The following is a 21,693-nucleotide window of genomic DNA, read 5'->3' on the forward strand; positions in this document are numbered from 1 at the left end:
AACATTACTCTGTCTAACAGAGAGAACAACTCTACAGGTGGAGGTCTTTTTCTTATTGTACTCCCTCTATGTTTTCAGAGAGGGAAATTGCCACTCAAATTCCACTAAGAGAGCTCTCGGTTATGGATCGCTAGCAATATTGATTGTAATGGCTCCTTTGGAAACATTACAGTCTATCGTAGCAATATTGTTGCTGCTGCAAATATGTTAATCTGCTAAAAGCCTTCTGAACACTGTCTTCAGAAGTCTCTTTTAGTCTACTCATCCTTTTAGACCATGCCCATTGCTTTAGCACCTTGCAACAGCAGAGAGTTGTGAGTGGCATCTCCCACGATGGCTCAACACAAAAGTCAGTTTTCTAAGCTTTCACTTCTCTCTGAAGTCATCGGGTTCACACACTCCCAAGAAAGTATGCACCAAAAAAGCAAACAAAATGTTGTTTAACATAACAAATATTGAGAAATTTTTGCTGTAAAATTCTTCCATGTTGAAAATGGCTACAGCATTTTTTCCCACCCAGGAAAAGGAAAAAAAACGAAAAAATTACTCCCTAAATGGGACCATAACTTAAATAACATATTTGCTACAAGTTTGTTTTAAAAGTTCAGTAACAGCTACCTGAAATATCTGAGTGAACATTTGTAATGGGTATTTACCATGGAAAACATGACCGGACAAAAAAAAAAATGAAAAACTAAAGTACCCTTTCTTATCATATTTCTTCTCAGATTTTCCTAGAAATCTCTTGGACAATGCCAAGATGGAAAAATTAGCATTTCTTAAGGAGACACAAAATATTGAGGAATTTAGCCAAAATAGATGTACAGAGAAAAGAAAAAACAAAATAAAACATTTTTCAGCCTGTATTCAGCTGTACCTTAGCAGTGCAAGTAGGAGAATACAGCCACTCTGTGGATCTACACCTTGGCATGCGACCAAATGGGACAAAATATAGGGAACTGAAGAGTCACTACATGGAAGTACAGTTTCCCATGACAGCTATATATAATCTGCAGCTCTTATCCACTTGTTTTAAATAACTTACGAGCTCAGCTCTGTACCTCCCTTAAGACTCAGTGGAAGCAGTGAAGTTAAGCATTTTTGGAGTCATTTTTCCAAGCCAGCACCTATATGCCCTGGAGGATACAGACTGGAAGAGCATAAGCAAGGGGGGGCAGAGTAGGAAACCTACTTCCCACATCTTATAAGCAAACAGTAGGAGAAAACAGACATTACAACTGATCTAGATGAAGCGATATATAGGAAATGCTGCTGTCCTCCGTGAAACCTCACTGGAGAATGAACCAGGCTGCAGTGGGGGGAGAAACCATAAAAAACCATTAACCTAGCTAGTCACTGCCACGCTTCATGACTACAGAACTATGTCACAGCAAAAGCAATTACATATGGGTAGCAAGACCTCGTTTTCCCACGTCACCACCCCTTGCTAATGAAATCCTCCCCCAGCAATATGGAAAGACGTGCTCGACAGCTACCCCGAAGAGTCACTATCCCCCTCTCAGAGCACATGTGCTGCAGGTGCCGGGTACTCTCTGGCATGCAGGAGAGATGCTGTCCTGCTGTCAACATCCCATCTTTAACTTCAGCTGAGACCACTGCCCCCTGCTACGCTGCCAGGACAGGCTGCCCGGTGAGCAGCTGTCTGTGCTTGACTGTTCCTGACAGGGACATCAACGTGGAAAGAGGCCTCCTTGGCCTCCACTCCTCCAACCATCCTGCCCCTTCTCACAGCACCGACCAGAGCTCTGGCCCACATCACCACACTGACACCATCTTCATGTATTTTCCTTCCATACATGCCCCAGAGCTGCTCATCGTACTCATCTTCAGCCTTCCAACAAATACACCAGGTTAAACCCTGAGGTAGTACCAGACTCAGCAAGGGTTTTGTACTTGCAATATTTTAGAGGAGGCCTCATTATAAAGGTAGGAACAAGCAAATGCATTTCTGTCTATTATTAATCAGTATGAATTGTTCTGGGCAAAACCAAATGTATAAACAGAACATGGTTATTTGAATTAACCTGAATATCCAAATGCTCATTAAAAAAAATAAGTTTTGTCCCAATAGAAAGCAGACCCCCGGGGACTTCAATTTATCACAGATATTAGATGCAACCTGGCTGTGAAAAGCACCAGGTCAAGCCCACGAGAACACAGTAAAATATGACATTCCTCTAAATGGAGTCACACTCTCACTGATTAACAAATGCAGGTACTAATTCACTCCGAAGGTTGAAGTAGCAGAGGCTAGAGACTTCAGCTGTCCCACCAAGCCCAGGCAAAGCCATGGAAGTCATATTGCTTGGCACTGTCTCCCAAGGGGATCTGGGCAGGTAAGGTATGGTGCCTACACCAGCAAGCAGGTATCGTTCCTCTCCGCACACTGTAGCTTCTTCCAGAATCCATGTTCCTAAGAATTTAACAGACTGAGAGGTGACAGAAGCCCATATCAAGACACATGGCAAGAGATGTGAGTACAAAAAAAAAACACCAAAAAAACCCAAAGGCTATGAAAGAAATATTTAATTTCTGCTTATTGCCTTTCCCTCCCCCCAAAAAGCCTGCTATAGGAAAAAAAAAAGAAAATTTTGTGTAAAATACCTTTTCCTGCAATGAACAACATATTTTTTTAGAGCCATACTTAACCTTCTTGCTCTACACTTACACCTTCGTGATGCTTTATATGCTCTGAGCAACACTATTTATTTGAAACTTTCAGCATTAAGACAGTTACAGTCCACAAATGCTACAAGCCAAGTTTTCTGTCATTTCTTAACATTATTTTGTGTTCAGCTATGCCCTAATGACTATATATAGGGATTACAAGGTTTTCTTCTCTAGAAACTTGAGTTTCCTTCATATTGGCCATATATTAGGTCCCCATTCACTTTCCATTTCTCAGTTCTACCCTCTGCTATACCATTACAAGCATCAATCACAAGTCTGCAATATTTAAGTTTTTTTCTTCCCATAACTTTTTCCCCTTCTATTTTTCAGATAAGTCAGCATGGCAGTAGTTAGCAAGCAACACAGTCTCCACTACTACGTATAGTCATGATTATTCAGAAGCGTATGGTTATGCAGTGGGTAAGCACATGCATGGTTCTCCATGCATGGTAACTCAGCATGGTTTGGGATGGGAACTGGATGCAGGATTCTCACATACTACCTCCTCCTTTTTTGGGCAGGCTCTTCAAGCGGCAGAAGCTTCCCAAACACCTCCTCTTGTCATCACTGCTAACAGGAGGAAGAAGATGCTGAATATTCAGCTTTTCTGGAGCAAGGGGATGCCTCTTGGGCAGCAGTCCCTGTTCTGCAGGCCCTAGCAGAAGCAGCCCAGCTCTTTGGGGCTCTCCTTCAACATCCAGCCCAGCTCCCCAGCAGCATCAATTGCAACCCTGGCAATGCCATACCACGATGGCTACTGTTTGCACAGCTGCAAAAGTGACTTTGGAACATGCCAGAGGTGGAAGGGGATGGGAACAGCGAGGGGAAAGTGTAGGCTGTTGTCCAAGATGCACCAAAATCTAGATCTCTCTGGCTACTGTGTCGTCATACAGTAATTGCTTATACTAGGCATTTCTAACTGAAAAAATACTCCAACACTTTCTGAAATTAAACTCAATTATTGTGAGGTGTTTTCTTTGTCTCCTTGAAAAATTCTGGGAATCTCTATGCTAGAGGACCCACATTTTGAGGACTCAGTAATTCTGAGAGAAACCAGCCTGCTTCGAGGACAAAAAAAGCTGCAGATAGGTATTTACTCTGCAGTCAGCCATGCCAGTTGGCAACATTAGCATCCTCTCCCCCAGCTGTCTGTAACCACTCCTCTGGGAGATGAGTACAGCTGGAGAAAGGGAATTTTACGGGTCTCTCTAATCTATGTCACTGCAGTCAGCCAGGTTCACTTCCGAAGCTGGCCAACTTTGCCATCAGCAGACATGGGAACACTCATATGATCTCTTGCTTTGGAAAAGTTGTGGGGATGGTAACCTCTAGCTCCCAGGCAGCGACAAGCAGCTGGGAACAGTAATATTTTCAGCAGGCTCAGCTGGAACCTGGAGAAAGCATCTGTCCATAGTTTCAATGACAGGTGGCAAGGAAAAAAGCATGTGTGAAGTGCATAGGCAACGTATATCCTACTTCCATGAGAGAAAGTTTACTCGCATCTAGTTTTAAAGCTTTATTTTTAGCTCCTTTATTTAGTAACATCCAGACATGATGTCATGGACCAAAAAAAGTGATCTTTCCAAAGAGATGTAAGATATCTATTACATATATACAGTAATACTGTCTTGCTAGCATTTTAAAATAATGAGCTAGTGATCGAGTCATGCAGCAACAGGTAACAAATCATTTACACCAACAGGCCTATTTTAGGGGTTTTTTTTCTGCCAGCGGTTTGTGCCAGCAAGCCCCAATTCAAAGAACAGTAGTGCTGAGTCTTTTTATGCATCCCACTGACAGACTAAATCATTTCTCTGGTGTTTTATAGCACATCTTGTTCCCCATCAGAATATACCATATCATGCCTCTAGAACTATCCCTCCTCATCAGAAGTATCTAAATATTATTTATAACCATATTAAGAGTTACATATCCTAACTGGCAAAGAAAAAGCTTATCCTCTGAATAAGTTCCAAGTTCTGCATTCAGATACACAGGCTCCCACACTTTTGTGACTGCCATGCCCTTTTTATCTTTTCCTTAAATACATGTTCCTGTGCTTGTAACCATTTGACAGCACTCTTCCGTTCACCCTTTAGCCTCCTTTTTGAGGAGTATATACACCTTTTGATGGGCATATACTTTCCTTACATATCACTTGGCTTTCATTTTTGGTGCCTCTAAATCTCTTAATTTACAGTGTATCTTCCACCACTCTCCACTGCTGCTGGAGGCAGTTGGAAGGTGTCTCCATTACTACACATACTCTCTTTGGACAAAGATAATCTGATGCGTAGTATTTGCTCTCAACAGCAAGTAAGATCCAGAAAGACTTTCAAAATAATATATCTATAAAAAATGTATATATAATACAGAGTCTAAAGGGAGTAGTGAGGGTGACAAAAAGTTACTGCCTAGGGAAGTGCCAGAGGAGACCAAGTTACTCTTGCAGCCCTTATTTAGTTTCTCACATCTCAGAACACCATTTCCTATTGCAAGTTGAAATACCTGGCTTCACTGGGACCTTGCATGTGCCTAATGTTAAGTCTCCTGAGCACAGAGTTAAGTCAGATATGTCTGATCCATCCAAAACCCTCAGCATCCTCCAGCCTCTGTGGTTGTGGTTTTGTTTGCCTTTTCAAATTTCCCTGCAGTTACATATGCAACTGTTGCAGCAATACCATTTTCATAACTGCATAGGAAAATGGCTACATTGACTTTCATCTCCACCAATCTCCTCAAATGCAGTATATTTACAAAAAAAAGAATTATGACAACTGGTATTTCTCCAAAAGCCTTCAATTACATTAATTACTCTTCAATCCACCCACATGATTGGGCTTTACCTTTAGTGTCATCCCTGTTGTGCCAAGGGAAAGTGAAAGTATTGAAAATTTCACTGACTTATGTAAACAGTCACCAACAGAGAGAAGTTTGTGGTGTAGATATTCTGACTTCTGTTCTGCTGCTCTGACCAGAAGAGGAATAATCTTCCTCTCAACATATTTTGACATAATATCTGCTGTTGGCTAGGAAGTGCTGGCAGATGTTCATATATAGCAACACTAACATTTTGGAAGACTTCCTCCTGTTTCTTATTCATAATTGTATCTTCCCACAAGCTACACTGGAACATTTTACAATTACTTTGCAAATCACATTTCCAGAAAGAGAAGTCCCTGCAGCTAACTAGAGCCAGATTACAGCAGCATTCAGGTGCTACCATCCACTATAGCCAAGAAGCATCAGGCACCTAAAAAGCTTTAGAATTCAAGACCACAGCATCTAATCTTGCTGCAGTCAGTGAGAAGAGTTCTCTTTCCCAAATCTTATACTTTCTGTAAGATTTGTAGAGTGACAGAGCAGATTGGTACACAAAAAAAAAAAGTCCAAGTGACTGCAAATTTCAAATGGCTATAGTTATTTCTAAATCAGGAGCTGTGTAAGGAGGAATCTAAATGTTCCTGAATGGACTATAACAGACTAAAACTACCTCCATAGAGTAACTTCTTATTGTGTTACATGGCCTAGAAATATAAGTACCTTTGAAAAATCAGTTACGCAAAGAAGAATTTGTCAGAACAGCCAATTAGATGTTAAAACCCTTGTATTGAAAATTGAGCTACATCTAATTAAGCAGTCAAAACTGACTTTTTGCCTAGAAACATAAGGAAAGATACTACTCTGCTTTAGCTGCATGTACAATTTTCCCATCATATACCTTAATTATCTGTTACTGTTGGCAGTTCAACCTGCCACTTTCATAACTTCTTTCTAAAATAAAGAACAGCATTTACGCTTTCTGTATGTTTTAAGCATATGTAAGGCTTTACACCCATTGAGACTGTGGTCTATCAAAAAAAGGCAACATACATATTTATGACATTTTAGTATATGGGTCAAGAGAAGATTCACTATCTGAAGAAACCAAAAGGCAGAGGATCCCAAGTTAAAGCTTCTGGAGTAAGTTCACAGATCGTTTAGTCATTTGTGTCCTTTTCACAAAATCATTTGGGTCTATGACTAAGGCTTTAGCTGGGATAAGGAAAAAACACACAGGCAAAAAACAAATTTAAAGTCAGCACGCATATGTATTTGAAATTCACACACGGCAAATGCATACATTGCAGCAATTCTCCCATGGTATGAGCATTAAGAGCAGAACAAAAACGAGTAAGTGGACCCAGTGGTCTGATCAAGGAAGGAAATTTCTCTACTTCTAAATGCAAGTTTGAAAATCTGTCTGCTCAGTAAGGACCCCATTCACCATAGGCAAAATCAGCAGTCATCTTATGTAGTAGCAGGAAAAATATCTCCAGCCCTGCAGGCCACTGAAGACTTCCCAAGGAATACCGAGTGACTTCACCATTTAGACCCAAGTGATTTTGTCCTTGTTATTCCCTCTGACTCCTCTCAACAAGATAAAAAGGTTGATGTGAAAATTTAAAGCTCCTATCTCCTTTTGTTATGACTAAACTGCTAACCCATTTAGGAACTATGTACACTCATAATTGCAAAGAAAGAGGAAACTACTTGAAAAAAATTCTTTAGTAATCCAGAAATTTTTTTGTCCTGACACTGGGAAAATACACAATAAGTAGTCTCATTCTTACAAACCTCTAATCCTGTTACCACTGAAGTCAAAGGGAGCTTTGACTTCCCCCTCACCCCAACCCATTATAGCACAACAGGGCCTCAACTCAGAGCCATACCTTAAAAATGACAGCTATTTTAGTACACGAACCCCACAGCCACACAAACGTGTTGCCATTCGAAGCAGACACCCCTCTGCAGCCACAAGCCCATCACGGATGTTTAAAACCGGCATGTGTCAGGGTTTCGAACGCAGATGCCCATGCGGCCAGAGTGACACACGCTGGCTGTACTGGGGAAGAACACCACCAGAGAGATCACCTTAAAAAAAAAAGCAGCAAAGCCTTTGGCAACTATTAGCTTCTGATAAATTATCTCATTAATGCAAACATGAAAAAGAAATTCCCTTTCCAGATCTTATCTCCCTTGAATTATAACTCTTCTGTACGGGAAACAGCCTCTTGCCTGTTGCAGTAGAAATGTTTTCACATCCGAGCTGAAACTCCTGGTACAACACAAGCAGCCAGCAAAGAAGTCACCCTATTTCAGAACTACAGACTAATGCAGAGATTTGCTCTTGCTTCACCAGATGTTGAGCCATATTCCTTGCTCTGGTTTAGTCACATTTCTAAGGAGCATTTTATCATCCTTCAGATAAGAGACTTGATTCTAAAGGCCATTTTTAGGCTTTTTTTTTAATTAGAGTTTTCTCCTGAAAACGTTCTTGACTCCAGCTTCATTTAATGTATCAGTACATTATTAAAGTTCAATTCAAAAATACACTGATAATAAACAAGTGTAGGTAATGCAACCTATGCCAATAAATTCAACTAGCCATTGAGAGTTACAGTCCTTTGTAAGTTACAATATAAGAAAGGTTAATTATTTTTTAATAAACCTCCTAAATGTATGTTTGAAAGATCTAACAAGACTACTAGTTTATTTCTAGTCCCAATATGAACAACAACAAAAAAAAAAAATCACAAGCACTAAAAGAGACTAAAACTCATTCTTTGTTTCTAACGAGCGGTATGACATAGAATCTCACAAGGGCCACTTTCCCATGGTAAAAAAGGTTATTCTTATTTTCAGCATCTCATGCCTCACTCCTCCGGGGCACTTCATTTCAGTGTTTTGCTCGATTCACATGAAACTTTCAGTGAGCATTTCCTTAGCTGGAACTGGGGTATGTTTAGCGTTTCCCAAGTAAAGCAGAAGAGTGGGTGGTGCTATTATTCATCACTGCACCCCACGACTCACAAAATAAGCCATCTGCCATCCCCGTTCTCGCTGTACTTTAATTAAGCGTCTACCAGGCAAAGGAAAAAGGGGGGGGGGGGGGGGGAAGAGAGGAAAAAAAAAAAGCGGGGGTGGGAGAAGGAGAGTGGAAGAAAAGCGGGCAACAAGGGCAGGGAAGGGACCCCGGGTGCCTCAGGAGCGGGCAGCCGCTCGCTGTGGGGGGGCGGGCGAACCCCCCGGGCGCGGCGCGGGGGCCCGACGGCGAGAGTTGAGCGGGGCCGGGCGGGATGGGAGGGCCGTACCTGGGAAGAGGAAGGCTTTGCTCCCGTTGTGCAGCCCTGGCACCTGGCGCACGCCGTCCGCCGAGCCTCCCAGCTGCAGCTCGGACAGCACGTCGATCCGCAGCGAGGGGTCCACGCCAAAGCCTGCAACTGGCCCAGAAAGTACCGTTACCCCACCCGCCGACACCGCAACTTTCCGAGCCTTCCCCCGCTCCCGCACCTGCGGCCGCCCGGGGACCAGGGCACCGCCGCCGCCGCGCTCCCCGGCCCCGCTCCCGGGCGCCCTCCCGGCGGGTCCGGCAGCCGCCTACCTGGCCCCAGGCAGAGGAGAAGGCAGAGCGAGCTCAAGCGGATGCCGGACTCCATGGTACACCGATGCGCTCAGTCCATAGTCCCCCTCCTCCGGCTGCTGCGGGTGAAAAGCCTCCGGGGCAGAGGCTGGGTCCCTCCCCGCCTCTCACCGGGAGGAGCGGACCCCCCGCCGCCCCGCAGCGCGCATCACGGCGGGCGCCGCACCGCCCCGCCGCCGGCCGGAGCACACAAAGGCGAGGGCGGGGGGCGGGCGGGCAGCGCAGCCCTCCGCCCGCGGCAGACAATGGGGGGAGCCCGCCGGAGCCTGCCGCCGCCGTGCGAGGGAGCGAGGCCGCGGCAGCCGGAGGCGGCAGCGCCCGTGCCCCGCAGCTCCCCGCCCCGCCGCCACCAGCGCGGCCCCTCGGCTGGAGAACCGCCGCAGCCGCCGCCCGGCCCCCGCGGGACCGCCCCTCTCCTCCCCGCCGTCCAGAGCGGACAGCGGAGCCGCCGGGAGGGGCCGCCGGTTTATGCCGCGGCCGCAGGAGCCGCCCACCGCCTCCGCCGGGCCGGGCCGGGCCGGGCAGGGCCGGGCCGGGGGGAGGCGCCGCCCCGTCCGCCGGGGGATTGCCGGGCGCGGGGAGGCACCCGCCGTCGGGGGGGGGCTCCGGGCGGGCCCAGGCCGCCCCTGGGAAGTTTGAGGGGAGCTTGCCCGAGGCCGGCGGGGGGGGGGCCGGGCGGCGCTTGCGGCGAGCCCTCGGGGCGCTCCCCCGGCTGCCGGCGGCGCGGCCTCTGCTCTGGGCTGCCATCCGCCCGGGTTGAAGTCACCGCTTCAATCCCCGGGCCCAGGTAACGCTGTCCGGGCTGTGGCGAAACCTCAGCCTGACCTTTGAGCACGAATAAAGATAATTCAGGGCGGGGGCAAGAAACCGGGACCTTCCCAGTAGTTGACTGAGGTGGGAGCGTGCGGAGCCAGCGCTGGGCTGTCAGCCGCAGGCTCCCGTTTGCCTTGTCATGAAGGACGATTTTATCCAGCGGTCCTGTCCTCGGCTCCTTAACAAACCCTCCTCCCCCCCAGCAAGTGACATTTCCGTGCCTTACTTTGTGTGCTATAAAGGGGGCTAAGAATAGCCTTATTCTTCCCTTCCCTTTCATAGACTCCCAGTGTGCCAGCCAGAACGTCTTGTTGCCAGTTTGTCAAATTCCACAGAATAAAGGATTGAGTTTTTAACTTTTTTTTCTAGTTTCACATGTATGTCAGTAAAACCTTAATGTCAACTGGTGATTACAGTATTGTTTGTTGACCTCCCCCAAATTCGTCCTCCACAATCTTTACAAATAATAAAATCTTTACAAGTAATCTTTACAAATTGTTCCCAATAAGAATTCCAAAGGCTAAAAGGAAGTGGGGGGGGGGGTCCTTTTTTTTTTTTAAAGACTACCATGGTAAATCTCTTTTCCAGGCCAGATTAACCAGCTGAGATCCTAAGCAACATACAAAGCAGACACCTTCTTTCCTATAAGAAAAAAAGGACAGAGGAGTGTTTAAAGATTAAAGTGGGAAAATGCAATCCATCCCTCAAGCCAAATCCACGGCGCAGGTGTTAGCACACAGTTCCAGCGTGCCCCACCACCTGTGTCACCCTCGGAAGAGCTGCAGACCACTTCTCCCAGCAATGGAGCCAGTACAGCCCCGTGAGAGGTGCTTCTACAGCCACTTCCCATTGCAACTGATCTGGAAACCAGGAATCCTGCTCCTGGAACCGGCTGTGTAACTGGTCATGTAGTGTCCCCGATCTTATGTCTTGCATAGGCATAGGAGATAGTAACATCCCACTCCCTTCCCAATCAGCCTAGCACCTCTTGTGCCCCAAAGCTTTGTCTCCAGCCTGTTGGTGACATGGAACTGTGCTCTGAATTCATGAAATCCACTGGCCGACAGAGTGTCTAACACCGTCTAACGAATGATGTGTTTCCTTGGGGGAGTTACTGGACAACAGCCACACGTCGGTTATTGTTTTCAGGCTATTTCAATCACATTGGTTACAGATAAGTGAAACAGAATCAATTAATTTGAGAAGAAAGAGGTTAAAAATCTAGAGCAATAATGGTGCATGGTGAGCCCCACCACCAGTTGAGTCAGGCACACAAGTGAACAAACCAAAAAAGGCAAACACCTGCCTTCCAAAAGAGGCAAACATCTGCCTTGAATTCTTTGCATCTGCCAGCAGCTGCTGACATTTTCCATTAGCTGGGGCTGCCAGAGTGGAGTAAGCGTGTAAATCAGGTGGAGTCCACGCCTTTGATAATCCACTTCTCTCTCAATAGATCTCCAGGGAGTGGCCACTCATCTTCGTGTCACATACATGAAAAATCACTCAAAATGCCATCTCACCTGCTTTATCTATTCCCTCTTATCTATGTGGAGCCCAGGGCTGACATTATACATGTTACACAGAGCTGTGTTTCTGCTATGGGAGATGTCAATACTGACATAATTCAGCTAACTGAGAAGTAAGCGAACAGCAAAATGAGAATTTCTACCGATAGAAGGAATATGATATTGATGATCTGATCTTTCAGATAGTTGGCTAAACCTAATGCATATTTCTACTCATGGAATCACTTTCTGATCATTCTAGAAACATACAGTTTCACAGTCTTTCTTAAATCTGGATATTATGAAAATACCTAAAAGAAATTTTTTTTTATGCCTTCAGCTGGCTGGAATGCTCTTCCCTTTGATGGAAACCATGGCTTTTAGCCAAGAAATCTATGTACACTTCATACTGAGGCTTACCATAACCTACTCCACACATGGCAAAGGGTGACAGACCTAAGAAAATGGTACCACATATACATATCTATAATAATCATGCATTGTGAAAGCACAATATTCCAGTGCTTTCTATATTAAGCAAGGTCTCTGTCTAAAGAAGCCCATTTCAGATATTAACCTTTACATCTCCCAGCAATTATTTTCAAGGCTCTCCAGAGTCTAGATGTCTCGGAGGTATCTTTTTTTTTTTTTTTTTGCGAGCTAAGATAGTTCTGACCCCTACAAATGCTAGAGGTGGGATTACTTAAGGAAACATCTGTAGAAGAGTAATCATTTACACTGGCTATGGGAGTTCTCCTGTGACTTTCTTTAGAATACCACCTGGTCATACCACATCTACAGAGAAACAACCTTCTCTTTACGAAACCTCTAGGATGAAATGTCATCCTGTAATTCCACAGCAATGGACATGTCACCAGTACAACACATACAGTTTGACGAAGTGTAAATGAAAAGGCTTTCTGAGAAGCTGACCTTGGACTCGGCCACCAAATCTCCTGGAAGGGGGAGTGGACCTGGCGGTGATGTCCCTGCCTGACAGGCAGGTGAGCCTGCCATGCTCTGGTCACACTAGCAGGAGCACACTGTGTAAGACAGCTTTAATGCTCTGTAATACAACTGACTTACAAACCGTTTTCTGGTCATCAGTGTTTCAGTGAGATTTTTGGATTAAATAGGTATCATGATATTGACATTCCCACCTCATCAAAACCCCTACTAGACCCTAAAAAATAATTAGGTCTTCTGAATAATGACTAATATTCACAACAATTTTCATGCCAAATGAAGAGTTAAGGGATGTGTTACAAGCCCCAAATTCATGAATGATTTCACTGCAAAGGGAATCTCATATTAATTAATCTCGTATTAATTATATGCTAATAAACTGAACCACGTAAAGCTCTTAAAGCATGCATATGGCAGATGACAATCCTGCACTGGGAAAGCTCTTACTGCAGCTTATCTGGGTCTATTTATTTTTAAAGAAAAACATTAATATTTTATTCACAGTAGTTTTACCCATGTATTCCTGTCTCGGAACCTGGAGAGTCCATGCGAATTTAAGAAATACATAAGGAATTGTCACTGACCTACTTACAAAACAGTGATGCAACTTTTCTTCTGAGAGTATAGAAAAGTCTTCGTATATTGCAAAGCACACATAGTTGTTTACTCAACATTATAGTGCTTTAACGCATCATTTATACAGAAAAATATTTGTAAAACATGATGTTCCATAATACTTTTCGAAGTGAAACAAGAAGAATAGTCTGTTGTCATAGAGAAGCAGCTTTTTAATTTGAGTAAATTTGATACTCCTGGGGATGAGGGCTTTTATTAGTTACAGTCAGGGAAAATGCAGCAAATTATGCTGCTGCAGTTTCTGTTAATACCCTTCAATGTGGACTTCTGTCTGCACCATATCATTATGATCCAGATTTTCTGTCTCTGAAAACAGTCGTGTGTAAAAACCATACAGTTGTGGTGTGATGTGTAAAATGCCATGTGGGACTAAGGTGAGAACACCAAACTAATTTTCACTTGTTTTCTAAATGATGGCTTCAAGAGCAAGGAACAAAGCTCAGGTGCTGATCTTGAATAAACCTCAGGTGTTTATTAGATAGTTTTTTCTTGCCAGCTTCCTGACCAGATCTGGGAACTTATCCTGTGGCACCCTCTGCCTCCAACACATACACACCTCTATTTTTTCCTGTAAAGCAGGAGGATTTACTTTTGCTTCTTCATTAGCCTCCTCACAGTTACCCCCTTGCATAGTCTTCTGATTCTCCACATGCTTTCTGCCCTTTAGCAGCTTTCTCTTTCACAGATTCTCTCTTTCCCCCTTTCTCACACACAAACATGCATGCACATCCTCTCCTTTGCTCATCTTTTCTTTACAATTTATCAGTCTTGCAGCTTCCCCTAGGTGAGAGCTAGTATGTGTATTAGCACCCTGCACGCTGCAGGTTTCCTCTCTCAGAAATGCACTCTGCCTTTCTGACCAGGAAAGCCTCAAAGAACTTGGGATTTAAATACAGCACTTGGCAAAGACCCAGCAGAGCCTGTCAAACTGACTAAGCTACACACCCGACCATGACAGTACCAGCCCCGTTAAAAAGGTTTGGCATCAAAGGCGTTCCTCTCAAGCACTCATCAGCTGAAGAGACGTCACCCATTTTAGTTACAGTTATGAATGTTTCATACAGATTTGATATTGCCCCACTTGTAATTGCAAAAATTGCTTACCATCGGAAAATAGAGCTGTGAAACAAAGGCTATAGCTATTTAAGGAACACACTTTACGTCTCAAAGTTTCATGTCTTCCTGGGTTTTTATGCCATCTTCCCTTGAGGGTATTTCATATCTTACACCTGAGGTTGCAGCTCCACAGCTGGTGCAGTTGGCAATGGAGAAGCAGCACCAAGAGCGTTGGAAATTTCAAGGTTGTTGTTACAGCCACGTTCTTCTGAGCACAGAAAGATAAATAAATGGAGGCAATTACATTAATGAGAGGTAGAGATGAAGGTATTTTTCAGAGGTTTTCCCAAATATTCTTGTTTGATTCAAGGGCAAGGAAGAAAAGCTGGAAGTGTAGGCTGTGCTCTCATTTTCCCAAATTTGAACTCAGTATCTTCAGAGTTGCGAGGTGCCCACATTAACCTTCCTTGCTAGAGCCTTGTTTTTTATACTAGCGTTATTTTCTTCTTCCAAGAGGGTGCACATCCCTTTGATGTAAGGTAGAAGTGATAGACTGCCCTGCTGGCAGCCTTCACACATTATGATGCCTAAAAATGTCTTTTCACAGAAAATGTCAACTAGGAGTGCTGGCGTATTTGGCGCATAGAACCATATGAAGTAAGAAGAGGATAGTTCATGATCAGGATTTAATTGTCTCAGTTCTGTCAGTCCAGACTGCAATAACAATTAGTCAAGACTGGAGTTAAATTGCCTTGACCTAAGTGTGCTTTGTGTTTTGATCATTTTGCCATCCAAAGTATTATCCCCAGTTAAAAAACGGATCAGCATATCCATCACAAATATTTATGATAACAAAGCTGGCATGGAAAAACTTTAATCTGGTATGTTTTACTCTTGTAATAAAAAAAAAAAAATCTACACAGCCCTCACTGGAAACAGATGCTGGCTGGAGTATGAGCCCCTGAAAGAAGGTGGGTGCAATTTTTTTCTTCTTCCACCGTCTAATGTAATATGGTAATTCCATCTGCAGTTACGAAAATGGAGAGAGGATTTCTCATAGTAGAAGACTCCCTACTGTAGAAAACCAAGGGAAAACAAATTCCAGTGGCTGAGAATGGAATCAGAACAAATCCATACTCGCCAGCAGAATTTGTTAATGACTACAAGAAGCTCAATGAACTCTCCAGCCTTTATTTTCATTAAAAGCAGATGCCATTTTAGAGAACATGCGGGTTTTACAGGTTTGACACAGATGTTAGGGGATGACATTTACAGCTTGCTGTGGTGGTCAGTGGAGAGATTCCAGGCAACTTTGGATCAGGACCAAATCCAGACCCCGTCCCCAGACCCCGCTCACTCGGAAAGAACAGCAAACACTTGTAGGACTGGGCTCTGCTTTTCTTCTCATGGGCACAAGCTGCCATATCAACAAATTCCCCAAATCCAGCACAGATAATTTCAAAGAACTCCAGTCTGTTTTGTGTGTCATGAGTGGGACTGCAGTGGAACAGAATATTAATACCTGTCATACATCCATTTAGTTTTCAGCTGAGCAAAGCCAGATTTTGGCTCTTGCATTTTAGAGAGAGGAAAAAAAGTAGTTTCAAAAAATGCTTGTGACCTCAAAGGTACAAATTTAACAGTTCCTAGTACAGTCTAATTACTTCTGCAATATCTGAAGAGAAAGTATCACAGGATCTCTTACACTGCCTGGCAAATAATAGTCTCTTCAAACTTGGTCTGTACAGTTTTCATACCCAAAGGTGTATTTTTGGGGCAAACTGGAATAGCTTCAATGATTCTATCAGTCTATCACGTAATTAAGAAGGCCTTTAAGTAGCGTAGCATTGTGTAGTAGCATTAACACATCATCAAACTCCAGTTCTTAAAGGACCTTGGATTTCTACTGCCTAGAGAGAAAAATGTAGAAGAAAGGCAACAACCTGGGTGGTGAGGAGCCTGTCTACACTGGTGCAGACACCTAAGCCATATCAGCCTCTTCTGCTGGGAGAGCTGAAAAGGCTTGTTAGCTCCAATGCTGCAGTACTGGGACAGGGTGGATTGCTTTTGAACCCAGGGAAGCAGGTTTGAACAGTACTGCACTCTGGCATGACAAAGTCTGGGGATTTCTGAAGCCTGCTCCACTGCAGAGACTAAACATGCCCAGTGCCAGTCTCACCAAATCTTCCTGCAGCTGAAGGGAGACCAGACTTGCATCATCAGAAAGAAGAAAAGCACGCTGCACCTTGGTCATGCTTCACTGGGTTAGTCCTACAGGTGTAATAAATAAATTTAAAAATTCCAAAAAGCTAGAACCAACAGTTTGGTAATAAATTTGACCAGCAATTCAGGAGTGTAAATGTACATGATGCATTTTAAAATTTGTATGGCTTTAGCATTGCTTTTTAAGACAAAAAATTGAAATTCTCTGTTAATATAGCTAAATCATCACAGGACATGATACTAAATAAATTCCATTATTCCCTTTTTTGAACAAACAAAAGGAAGATAAATATTTGGGGCCATATTTTCTTTAAAATTAGCATCTATAGACAAGTTCTAACACATATTTTAGATCCCACTCCTTGGCCCCTTAGTAGCAAAAATGCACGTAGGTCTAGGAGGACCAGGTTCAAGTACCTGCTTCTTCCGATTACAACATATGCTTCATCCTGGCTTATCTCTATTTCTAGCAAGCACCCAACTCTTGAGTTATTTCTAGCAGAAAATTATTTCTCCATAAAATGCTTGATTAGTCCTAATCTAAGTGGTCTGTTTTTCAAAAGTCTGAGCACTAGACATTTCTCACGAACACCACTTGCAGTTTTACTCCTTACTTGTTCAAGCACATGTAAAGATAGAGATCCTCTATTTTAACATCCCTGCTTGGCTATGGGAATTAGACTGTTAGTGGGGACAGATGGCAGTCAATAGCTTCAGTACTTAACCACTGATGGAAAAACAATTTTAGAAGCTGGGAATTCCTTGCATTCTCAGTTTTGAATTCTAACAATGGTGTAACCTTGAGAAATAAATTAAACACCTAAAATAACATCTTCTTCCAATATTTTTCTTGGATGGGGAGGAGGATTCAGGAGCCAGGCATGTTAATCACAGGTGTGTAAGTTACAGAAAGGTACAGAGATAAAGGAGGGGAGGGTTACTAGTGGTTGAGAAACCAGTACTAAGTTGGGAAGAAATGAAGCAACTGTGAAAAAGTAACTTTTATTAGAAGGGAATAGCAAAAGATGTTCAATGATGATCAGGGTTTTTAGAGGAGAATAAAGGTAGAAGTTAAAAGTGTGCCACCTAAAGCATTGAGGGGAACTCAGAGTGTGTAGGAGAAACTGACAGCACAAAAATTCTAGATCCTAGAAAAACAAATCCAGTGCTGTAAACACACCATATACCCGTGGATCAAAGTTATCAAGCATGAAGAAATACTATGTGTAAGGGAGCTCATTAGCTTAGTAACAATAGGGTTTGGTTCAGAAAGTAAGGTCCCAAGTACAATAATCACAGTGAGAATAATTTTAATATCCCTATTTAGATGAGTATTTCCCTTGAAGGTGATAGAATTACAAGTATGACTGAATGGAATCATGTTCAGGCTAAATAATGTAAGGAAAATATTGGCATTTTAAAAATAAAATATCAGCATTTAAAACAGGGCTTTTTCTTCCAGATAAATAATTATTTTTGAAAAATGTGATTCATAACTTTAGAGTGGAAGCTGCTTATAACCTGTGCTTTAGGAGATCTCCACAGTTCAGAACAAGAAACAAGGGAAGGCACAGGATAATTAAATGGTAAAATTCAAGGATTGATTTTGATCCCCAGAGCACCTTTCAGGAATAGATACCCAGTTAAAACAATGCAAATAAAATGGAAGATTTGGCAGGCGACATACAACTCATACAGTAAGATGAAGCTCAGAAAGTACACAAAAACAGTAAAATGCATGATGACAAGTGATGTAAGTAAATCACATATGGAAAGCTGACTATTATACATAGGTTTACTAGACTGCTAAGTGTAAAGGAAGAAGGCACAGGGTGAAAAAAGATTGCAGTGAAGGTAAATGATTTATTTGTGTGTCAGAAAAGAAGGGCTGGGGGTGAATCTTTACTCTGAAGTTACATGTAATGATGTGAAAGCCCTGTTGGATAAAAGATATTAAAAATATCAGTGGTGTAACAACTCCAGAAATATATCTTCCAATAATTCATGGTACCAAATGAAATTCATCAGAGATTCTGAGGAAATCCTAAGAATGAAGCACAATTTCAGGCTACCATAACTTATCATTAAAGATATGTAATTCATCATTAAAACGGCCACTCTGCTGCCTAACTGGAAAATGGCCAACATTATAGCAATCTTTAAAATAGCTCTTACGACTGACCCTCAGAACTGAAATCTAGAGAATCTTCATTCATTAACAGGGAAAATGGTTGAGAAAATCATTTAAAATTGTTATAAAACACCTACAGGTGATATGGAGGAGAGGGAGAAAAAATCAGGATGAATAAATTGCAAGTCAGCACAGATCAACAGAGATAAATTGATATACTTATCAGTGAGGATAAATTGTGCTTTCCTGACCTGTTCAAATGTTATAAAGAGTTAGCAAAATATTGACTAAAAGAGAATCACGGGATATGCATTACAAAGACATTTGATAATATCATTCACATGAGGCTTTTAAGGAAACTCAGTAACCCTGGGGTGGGAGATAAGGTCTTTGTTACAGGTTAAAGAGAGAGAAAAGGATGGGGATGAATGGCAGATGATTGGGATGAAAAGGTGGTAAGAGTGTGATGCCATAGGGACTGTACTAGAGGATCACTGCTAGGATTAATTCCACTCTTTCTCCAGCCCCATCTATTTATTAATGACCAGGAAGAGAGCGAATACAGTGAGATGGCAAAACTGCTGACAACACAAAGCTGTTAAATTAGGTAAAACTAAGGTGTCTGTAAATAACTCTTGGGACTTGTTGCAAAGCTAGCAACGGGAAAGGAAATGATGTTCAGCATAAGAAACTGCAGAGATATGGCCATAAAACAAATGGCTTAAACTGCTTATACTCATTAATGGGGTCTGAATGAATTATGGGAGAGCCTTGCTGATTTGCATTTGGGAGAGGAGAACTACTACATTTTGTTTCTTTTTTACAACTAGAGGGATTATTTTAAAATAGCAGATAGTACAAAGTACCTTCTGTTCATCTATTTAAACTGTTTGGGTTTCATTTTATTTGAACCCTTCTTAATCTCTTGAGTAGTGCTCAATACATACGGTGACACACCACCACTGAGAAGGGCAGTGTCTGCCTCTCTCTTCATAGCTGAGAAATCTTGGCAAGCAGATGGCTCTGAACGGTGGGGTCAGCTAAGCAGTCTGTCACAGCCTCATTCCTTCACCCAGTCTCAGAGCCAGAGAACTCCTGCTGCGGGAGCTTTTATATCTCTTCATAAAAAAGACCGACGACATGCTAAAGATAGCCTCTGCTTACAAGGGGTGAGCCAAACTGTGCACAGAGGAAAATGAACAGCCTGTCCTTATTGCAAGATATTTTTCACAGATTACAGTGCTGATGGGAGGGGGTTTGCTGAAAGCTCCCATTGGGCAATCCACCAAAGCATCTCCTTTCCTCCTTCTGGCCCCAGATGGGTCCAGAAAACATGAAAGGCAGGAGGAAGAGGAGGAAAATGACAGGAGTGCACTGAAATCCTCACACTAGGCTCAAGCCTCTTTTTTTCCTTGCACTGATGTAAATGTGGAGTAGCTCAGAATCACAGAATCACAGAATCATCTAGGTTGGAAAAGACCTTGAAGATCACCTAGTCCGACCATTAACCTAGCACTGCCAGTTCCCAACTACACCATATCCCTCAGCGCTATGTCAACCCAACTCTTAAACACCTCCAGGGATGGGGAGACCACCACTGCCCATTCCAACACCTAACAACCCATTGTGTAAAGAAATACTTCCTAATATCTAGTCTAAACCTTCCCTGGTGCAACTTGAGGCCATTCCCTCTTGTCCTATTGCTTGTTACTTGGTTAAAGAGATTCATCCCCAGCTCTCTGCAACCTCCTTTCAGGTAGCTGTAGAGGGCGATGAGGTCTCCAGACGAAACAACCCCAGTTCCCTCAGCCGCTCCTCATAAGACCTGTCCTCCAGACCCTTCACCAGCTTTGTTGCCCTTCTTTGGACACGCTCGAGTAATTCAATGTCCTTTTTGTAGTGAGGGGCCCAAAACTGAACACAGTAATCGAGGTGCGGCCTCACCAATGCCAAGTACAGGGGTAAGTAAGATCACTTCCCTGTCCCTGCTGGCCACGCTATTGCTGATACAAGCCAGCATACCATTGGCCTTCTTGGCCACCTGGGCACACGGTTGGCTCATATTCAGCCAGCTGTCAATCAACACCCCCAGGTCCCTCTCTGACTGGCAGCTCTCCAGCCACTCCTCCCCAAGCCTGTAGCACTGCTGGGGGTTGTTGTGGCCCAAGTGCAGCACCCGGCATTTGGACTTATTGAAACTCATGCAGTTGGCCTTAGCCCATCGCTCCAGCCTGTCCAGATCTCTCTGCAGAGCCTCCCTACCCTCGAGCAGATCAACACTCCCACCCAGCTTGGTGTCATCTGCAAACTTACTGAGGGTGCACTCGATCCCCTCGTCTAGATCATCAATAAAGATGTTAAACAAGAGTGGCCCCAAAACCGAGCCCTGGGGGACACCACTCGTGACCAGCCGCCAACTGGATTTAACTCTGTTCACCACAACTCTTTGGGCCTGGCCATCCAGCCAGTTTTTTACCCAGCAAAGCGTGTGCCCATCCAAGCCACAAGCAGCCAGTTTTGCCAGGAGAATGCTGTGGGAAACGGTGTCAAAGGCCTTACTGAAGTCAAGGTAGACAACATCCACAGCCTTTCCCTCATCCAGTAAACAGGTCACACTCTCATAGAAGGAGATCAGGTTTGTCAGGCAGGACCTGCCTTTCATAAACCCATGCTGACTGGACCTCTATCTGGTTGTCCCGCATGTGTTGTATGATGGTACTCAGGATGATCTGCTCCATCACCTTCCCTGGCACTGACGTCAAGCTGACAGGCCTGTAATTTGCTGGATCGTCCTTCCGACCCTTCTTATAGATGGCTGTCACCTTGGCCGATTTCCAATCTGTCGGGACCTCCCCGGTCAGCCAGGACTGCTGGTAAATGATGGAAAGTGGCTTGGCGAGCACCCCAGCCAGCTCCTTCAGCACCCTCAGGTGTATCCCATCCAGTCCCATAGACTTGTGTGTGTCTATGTGATGCAGTAGGTCACTGACTATCTCCTCCTGGATTGTGGGGGGGTCATTCTCCCAGTCTCTGTCTTCTGGCTGAAGAGGCTGATTCCCTCAGTAACTAGTCTTGTTATTAAAGACTGAGGCAAAGAAGACATTAAGCACCTGAGCCTTTTCCTTGTCGCTTGTTACCATGTTTCCTCCTGCATCTAGCAGGGGATGGAGGCTCTCCCTGGTCTTTCTTTTGCTGTTGATGTACTTATA

General features: G+C 43.7%; 1 protein-coding gene across 3 annotated transcripts in view; it reads right to left on the bottom strand.

Annotated features, from left to right (window-relative positions):
• The window catches only part of NELL2 (neural EGFL like 2), a 160,846-nt gene extending 151,272 nt beyond the window's left edge, over window positions 1–9,574 (bottom strand). For 2 of the 3 annotated variants that reach the window (XM_074870407.1, XM_074870405.1), the window contains exons 1-2: window positions 9,116–9,574; window positions 8,826–8,954 (exon numbers count right to left, since the gene is read on the bottom strand). In XM_074870407.1, the coding sequence (XP_074726508.1) occupies window positions 8,826–8,954; window positions 9,116–9,170 (184 nt within the window). In that variant the 5' untranslated portion in view covers window positions 9,171–9,574. The remainder of the gene's footprint in view (window positions 1–8,825; window positions 8,955–9,115) is intronic. The other variant, XM_074870406.1, reaches the window with a different exon arrangement.
• Between the last annotated feature and the right edge of the window lie 12,119 nt (window positions 9,575–21,693).

This window comes from Strix uralensis, chromosome 5, assembly GCF_047716275.1.
Source record: "Strix uralensis isolate ZFMK-TIS-50842 chromosome 5, bStrUra1, whole genome shotgun sequence".
Classification (NCBI taxonomy): Eukaryota; Metazoa; Chordata; class Aves; order Strigiformes; family Strigidae; genus Strix; species Strix uralensis.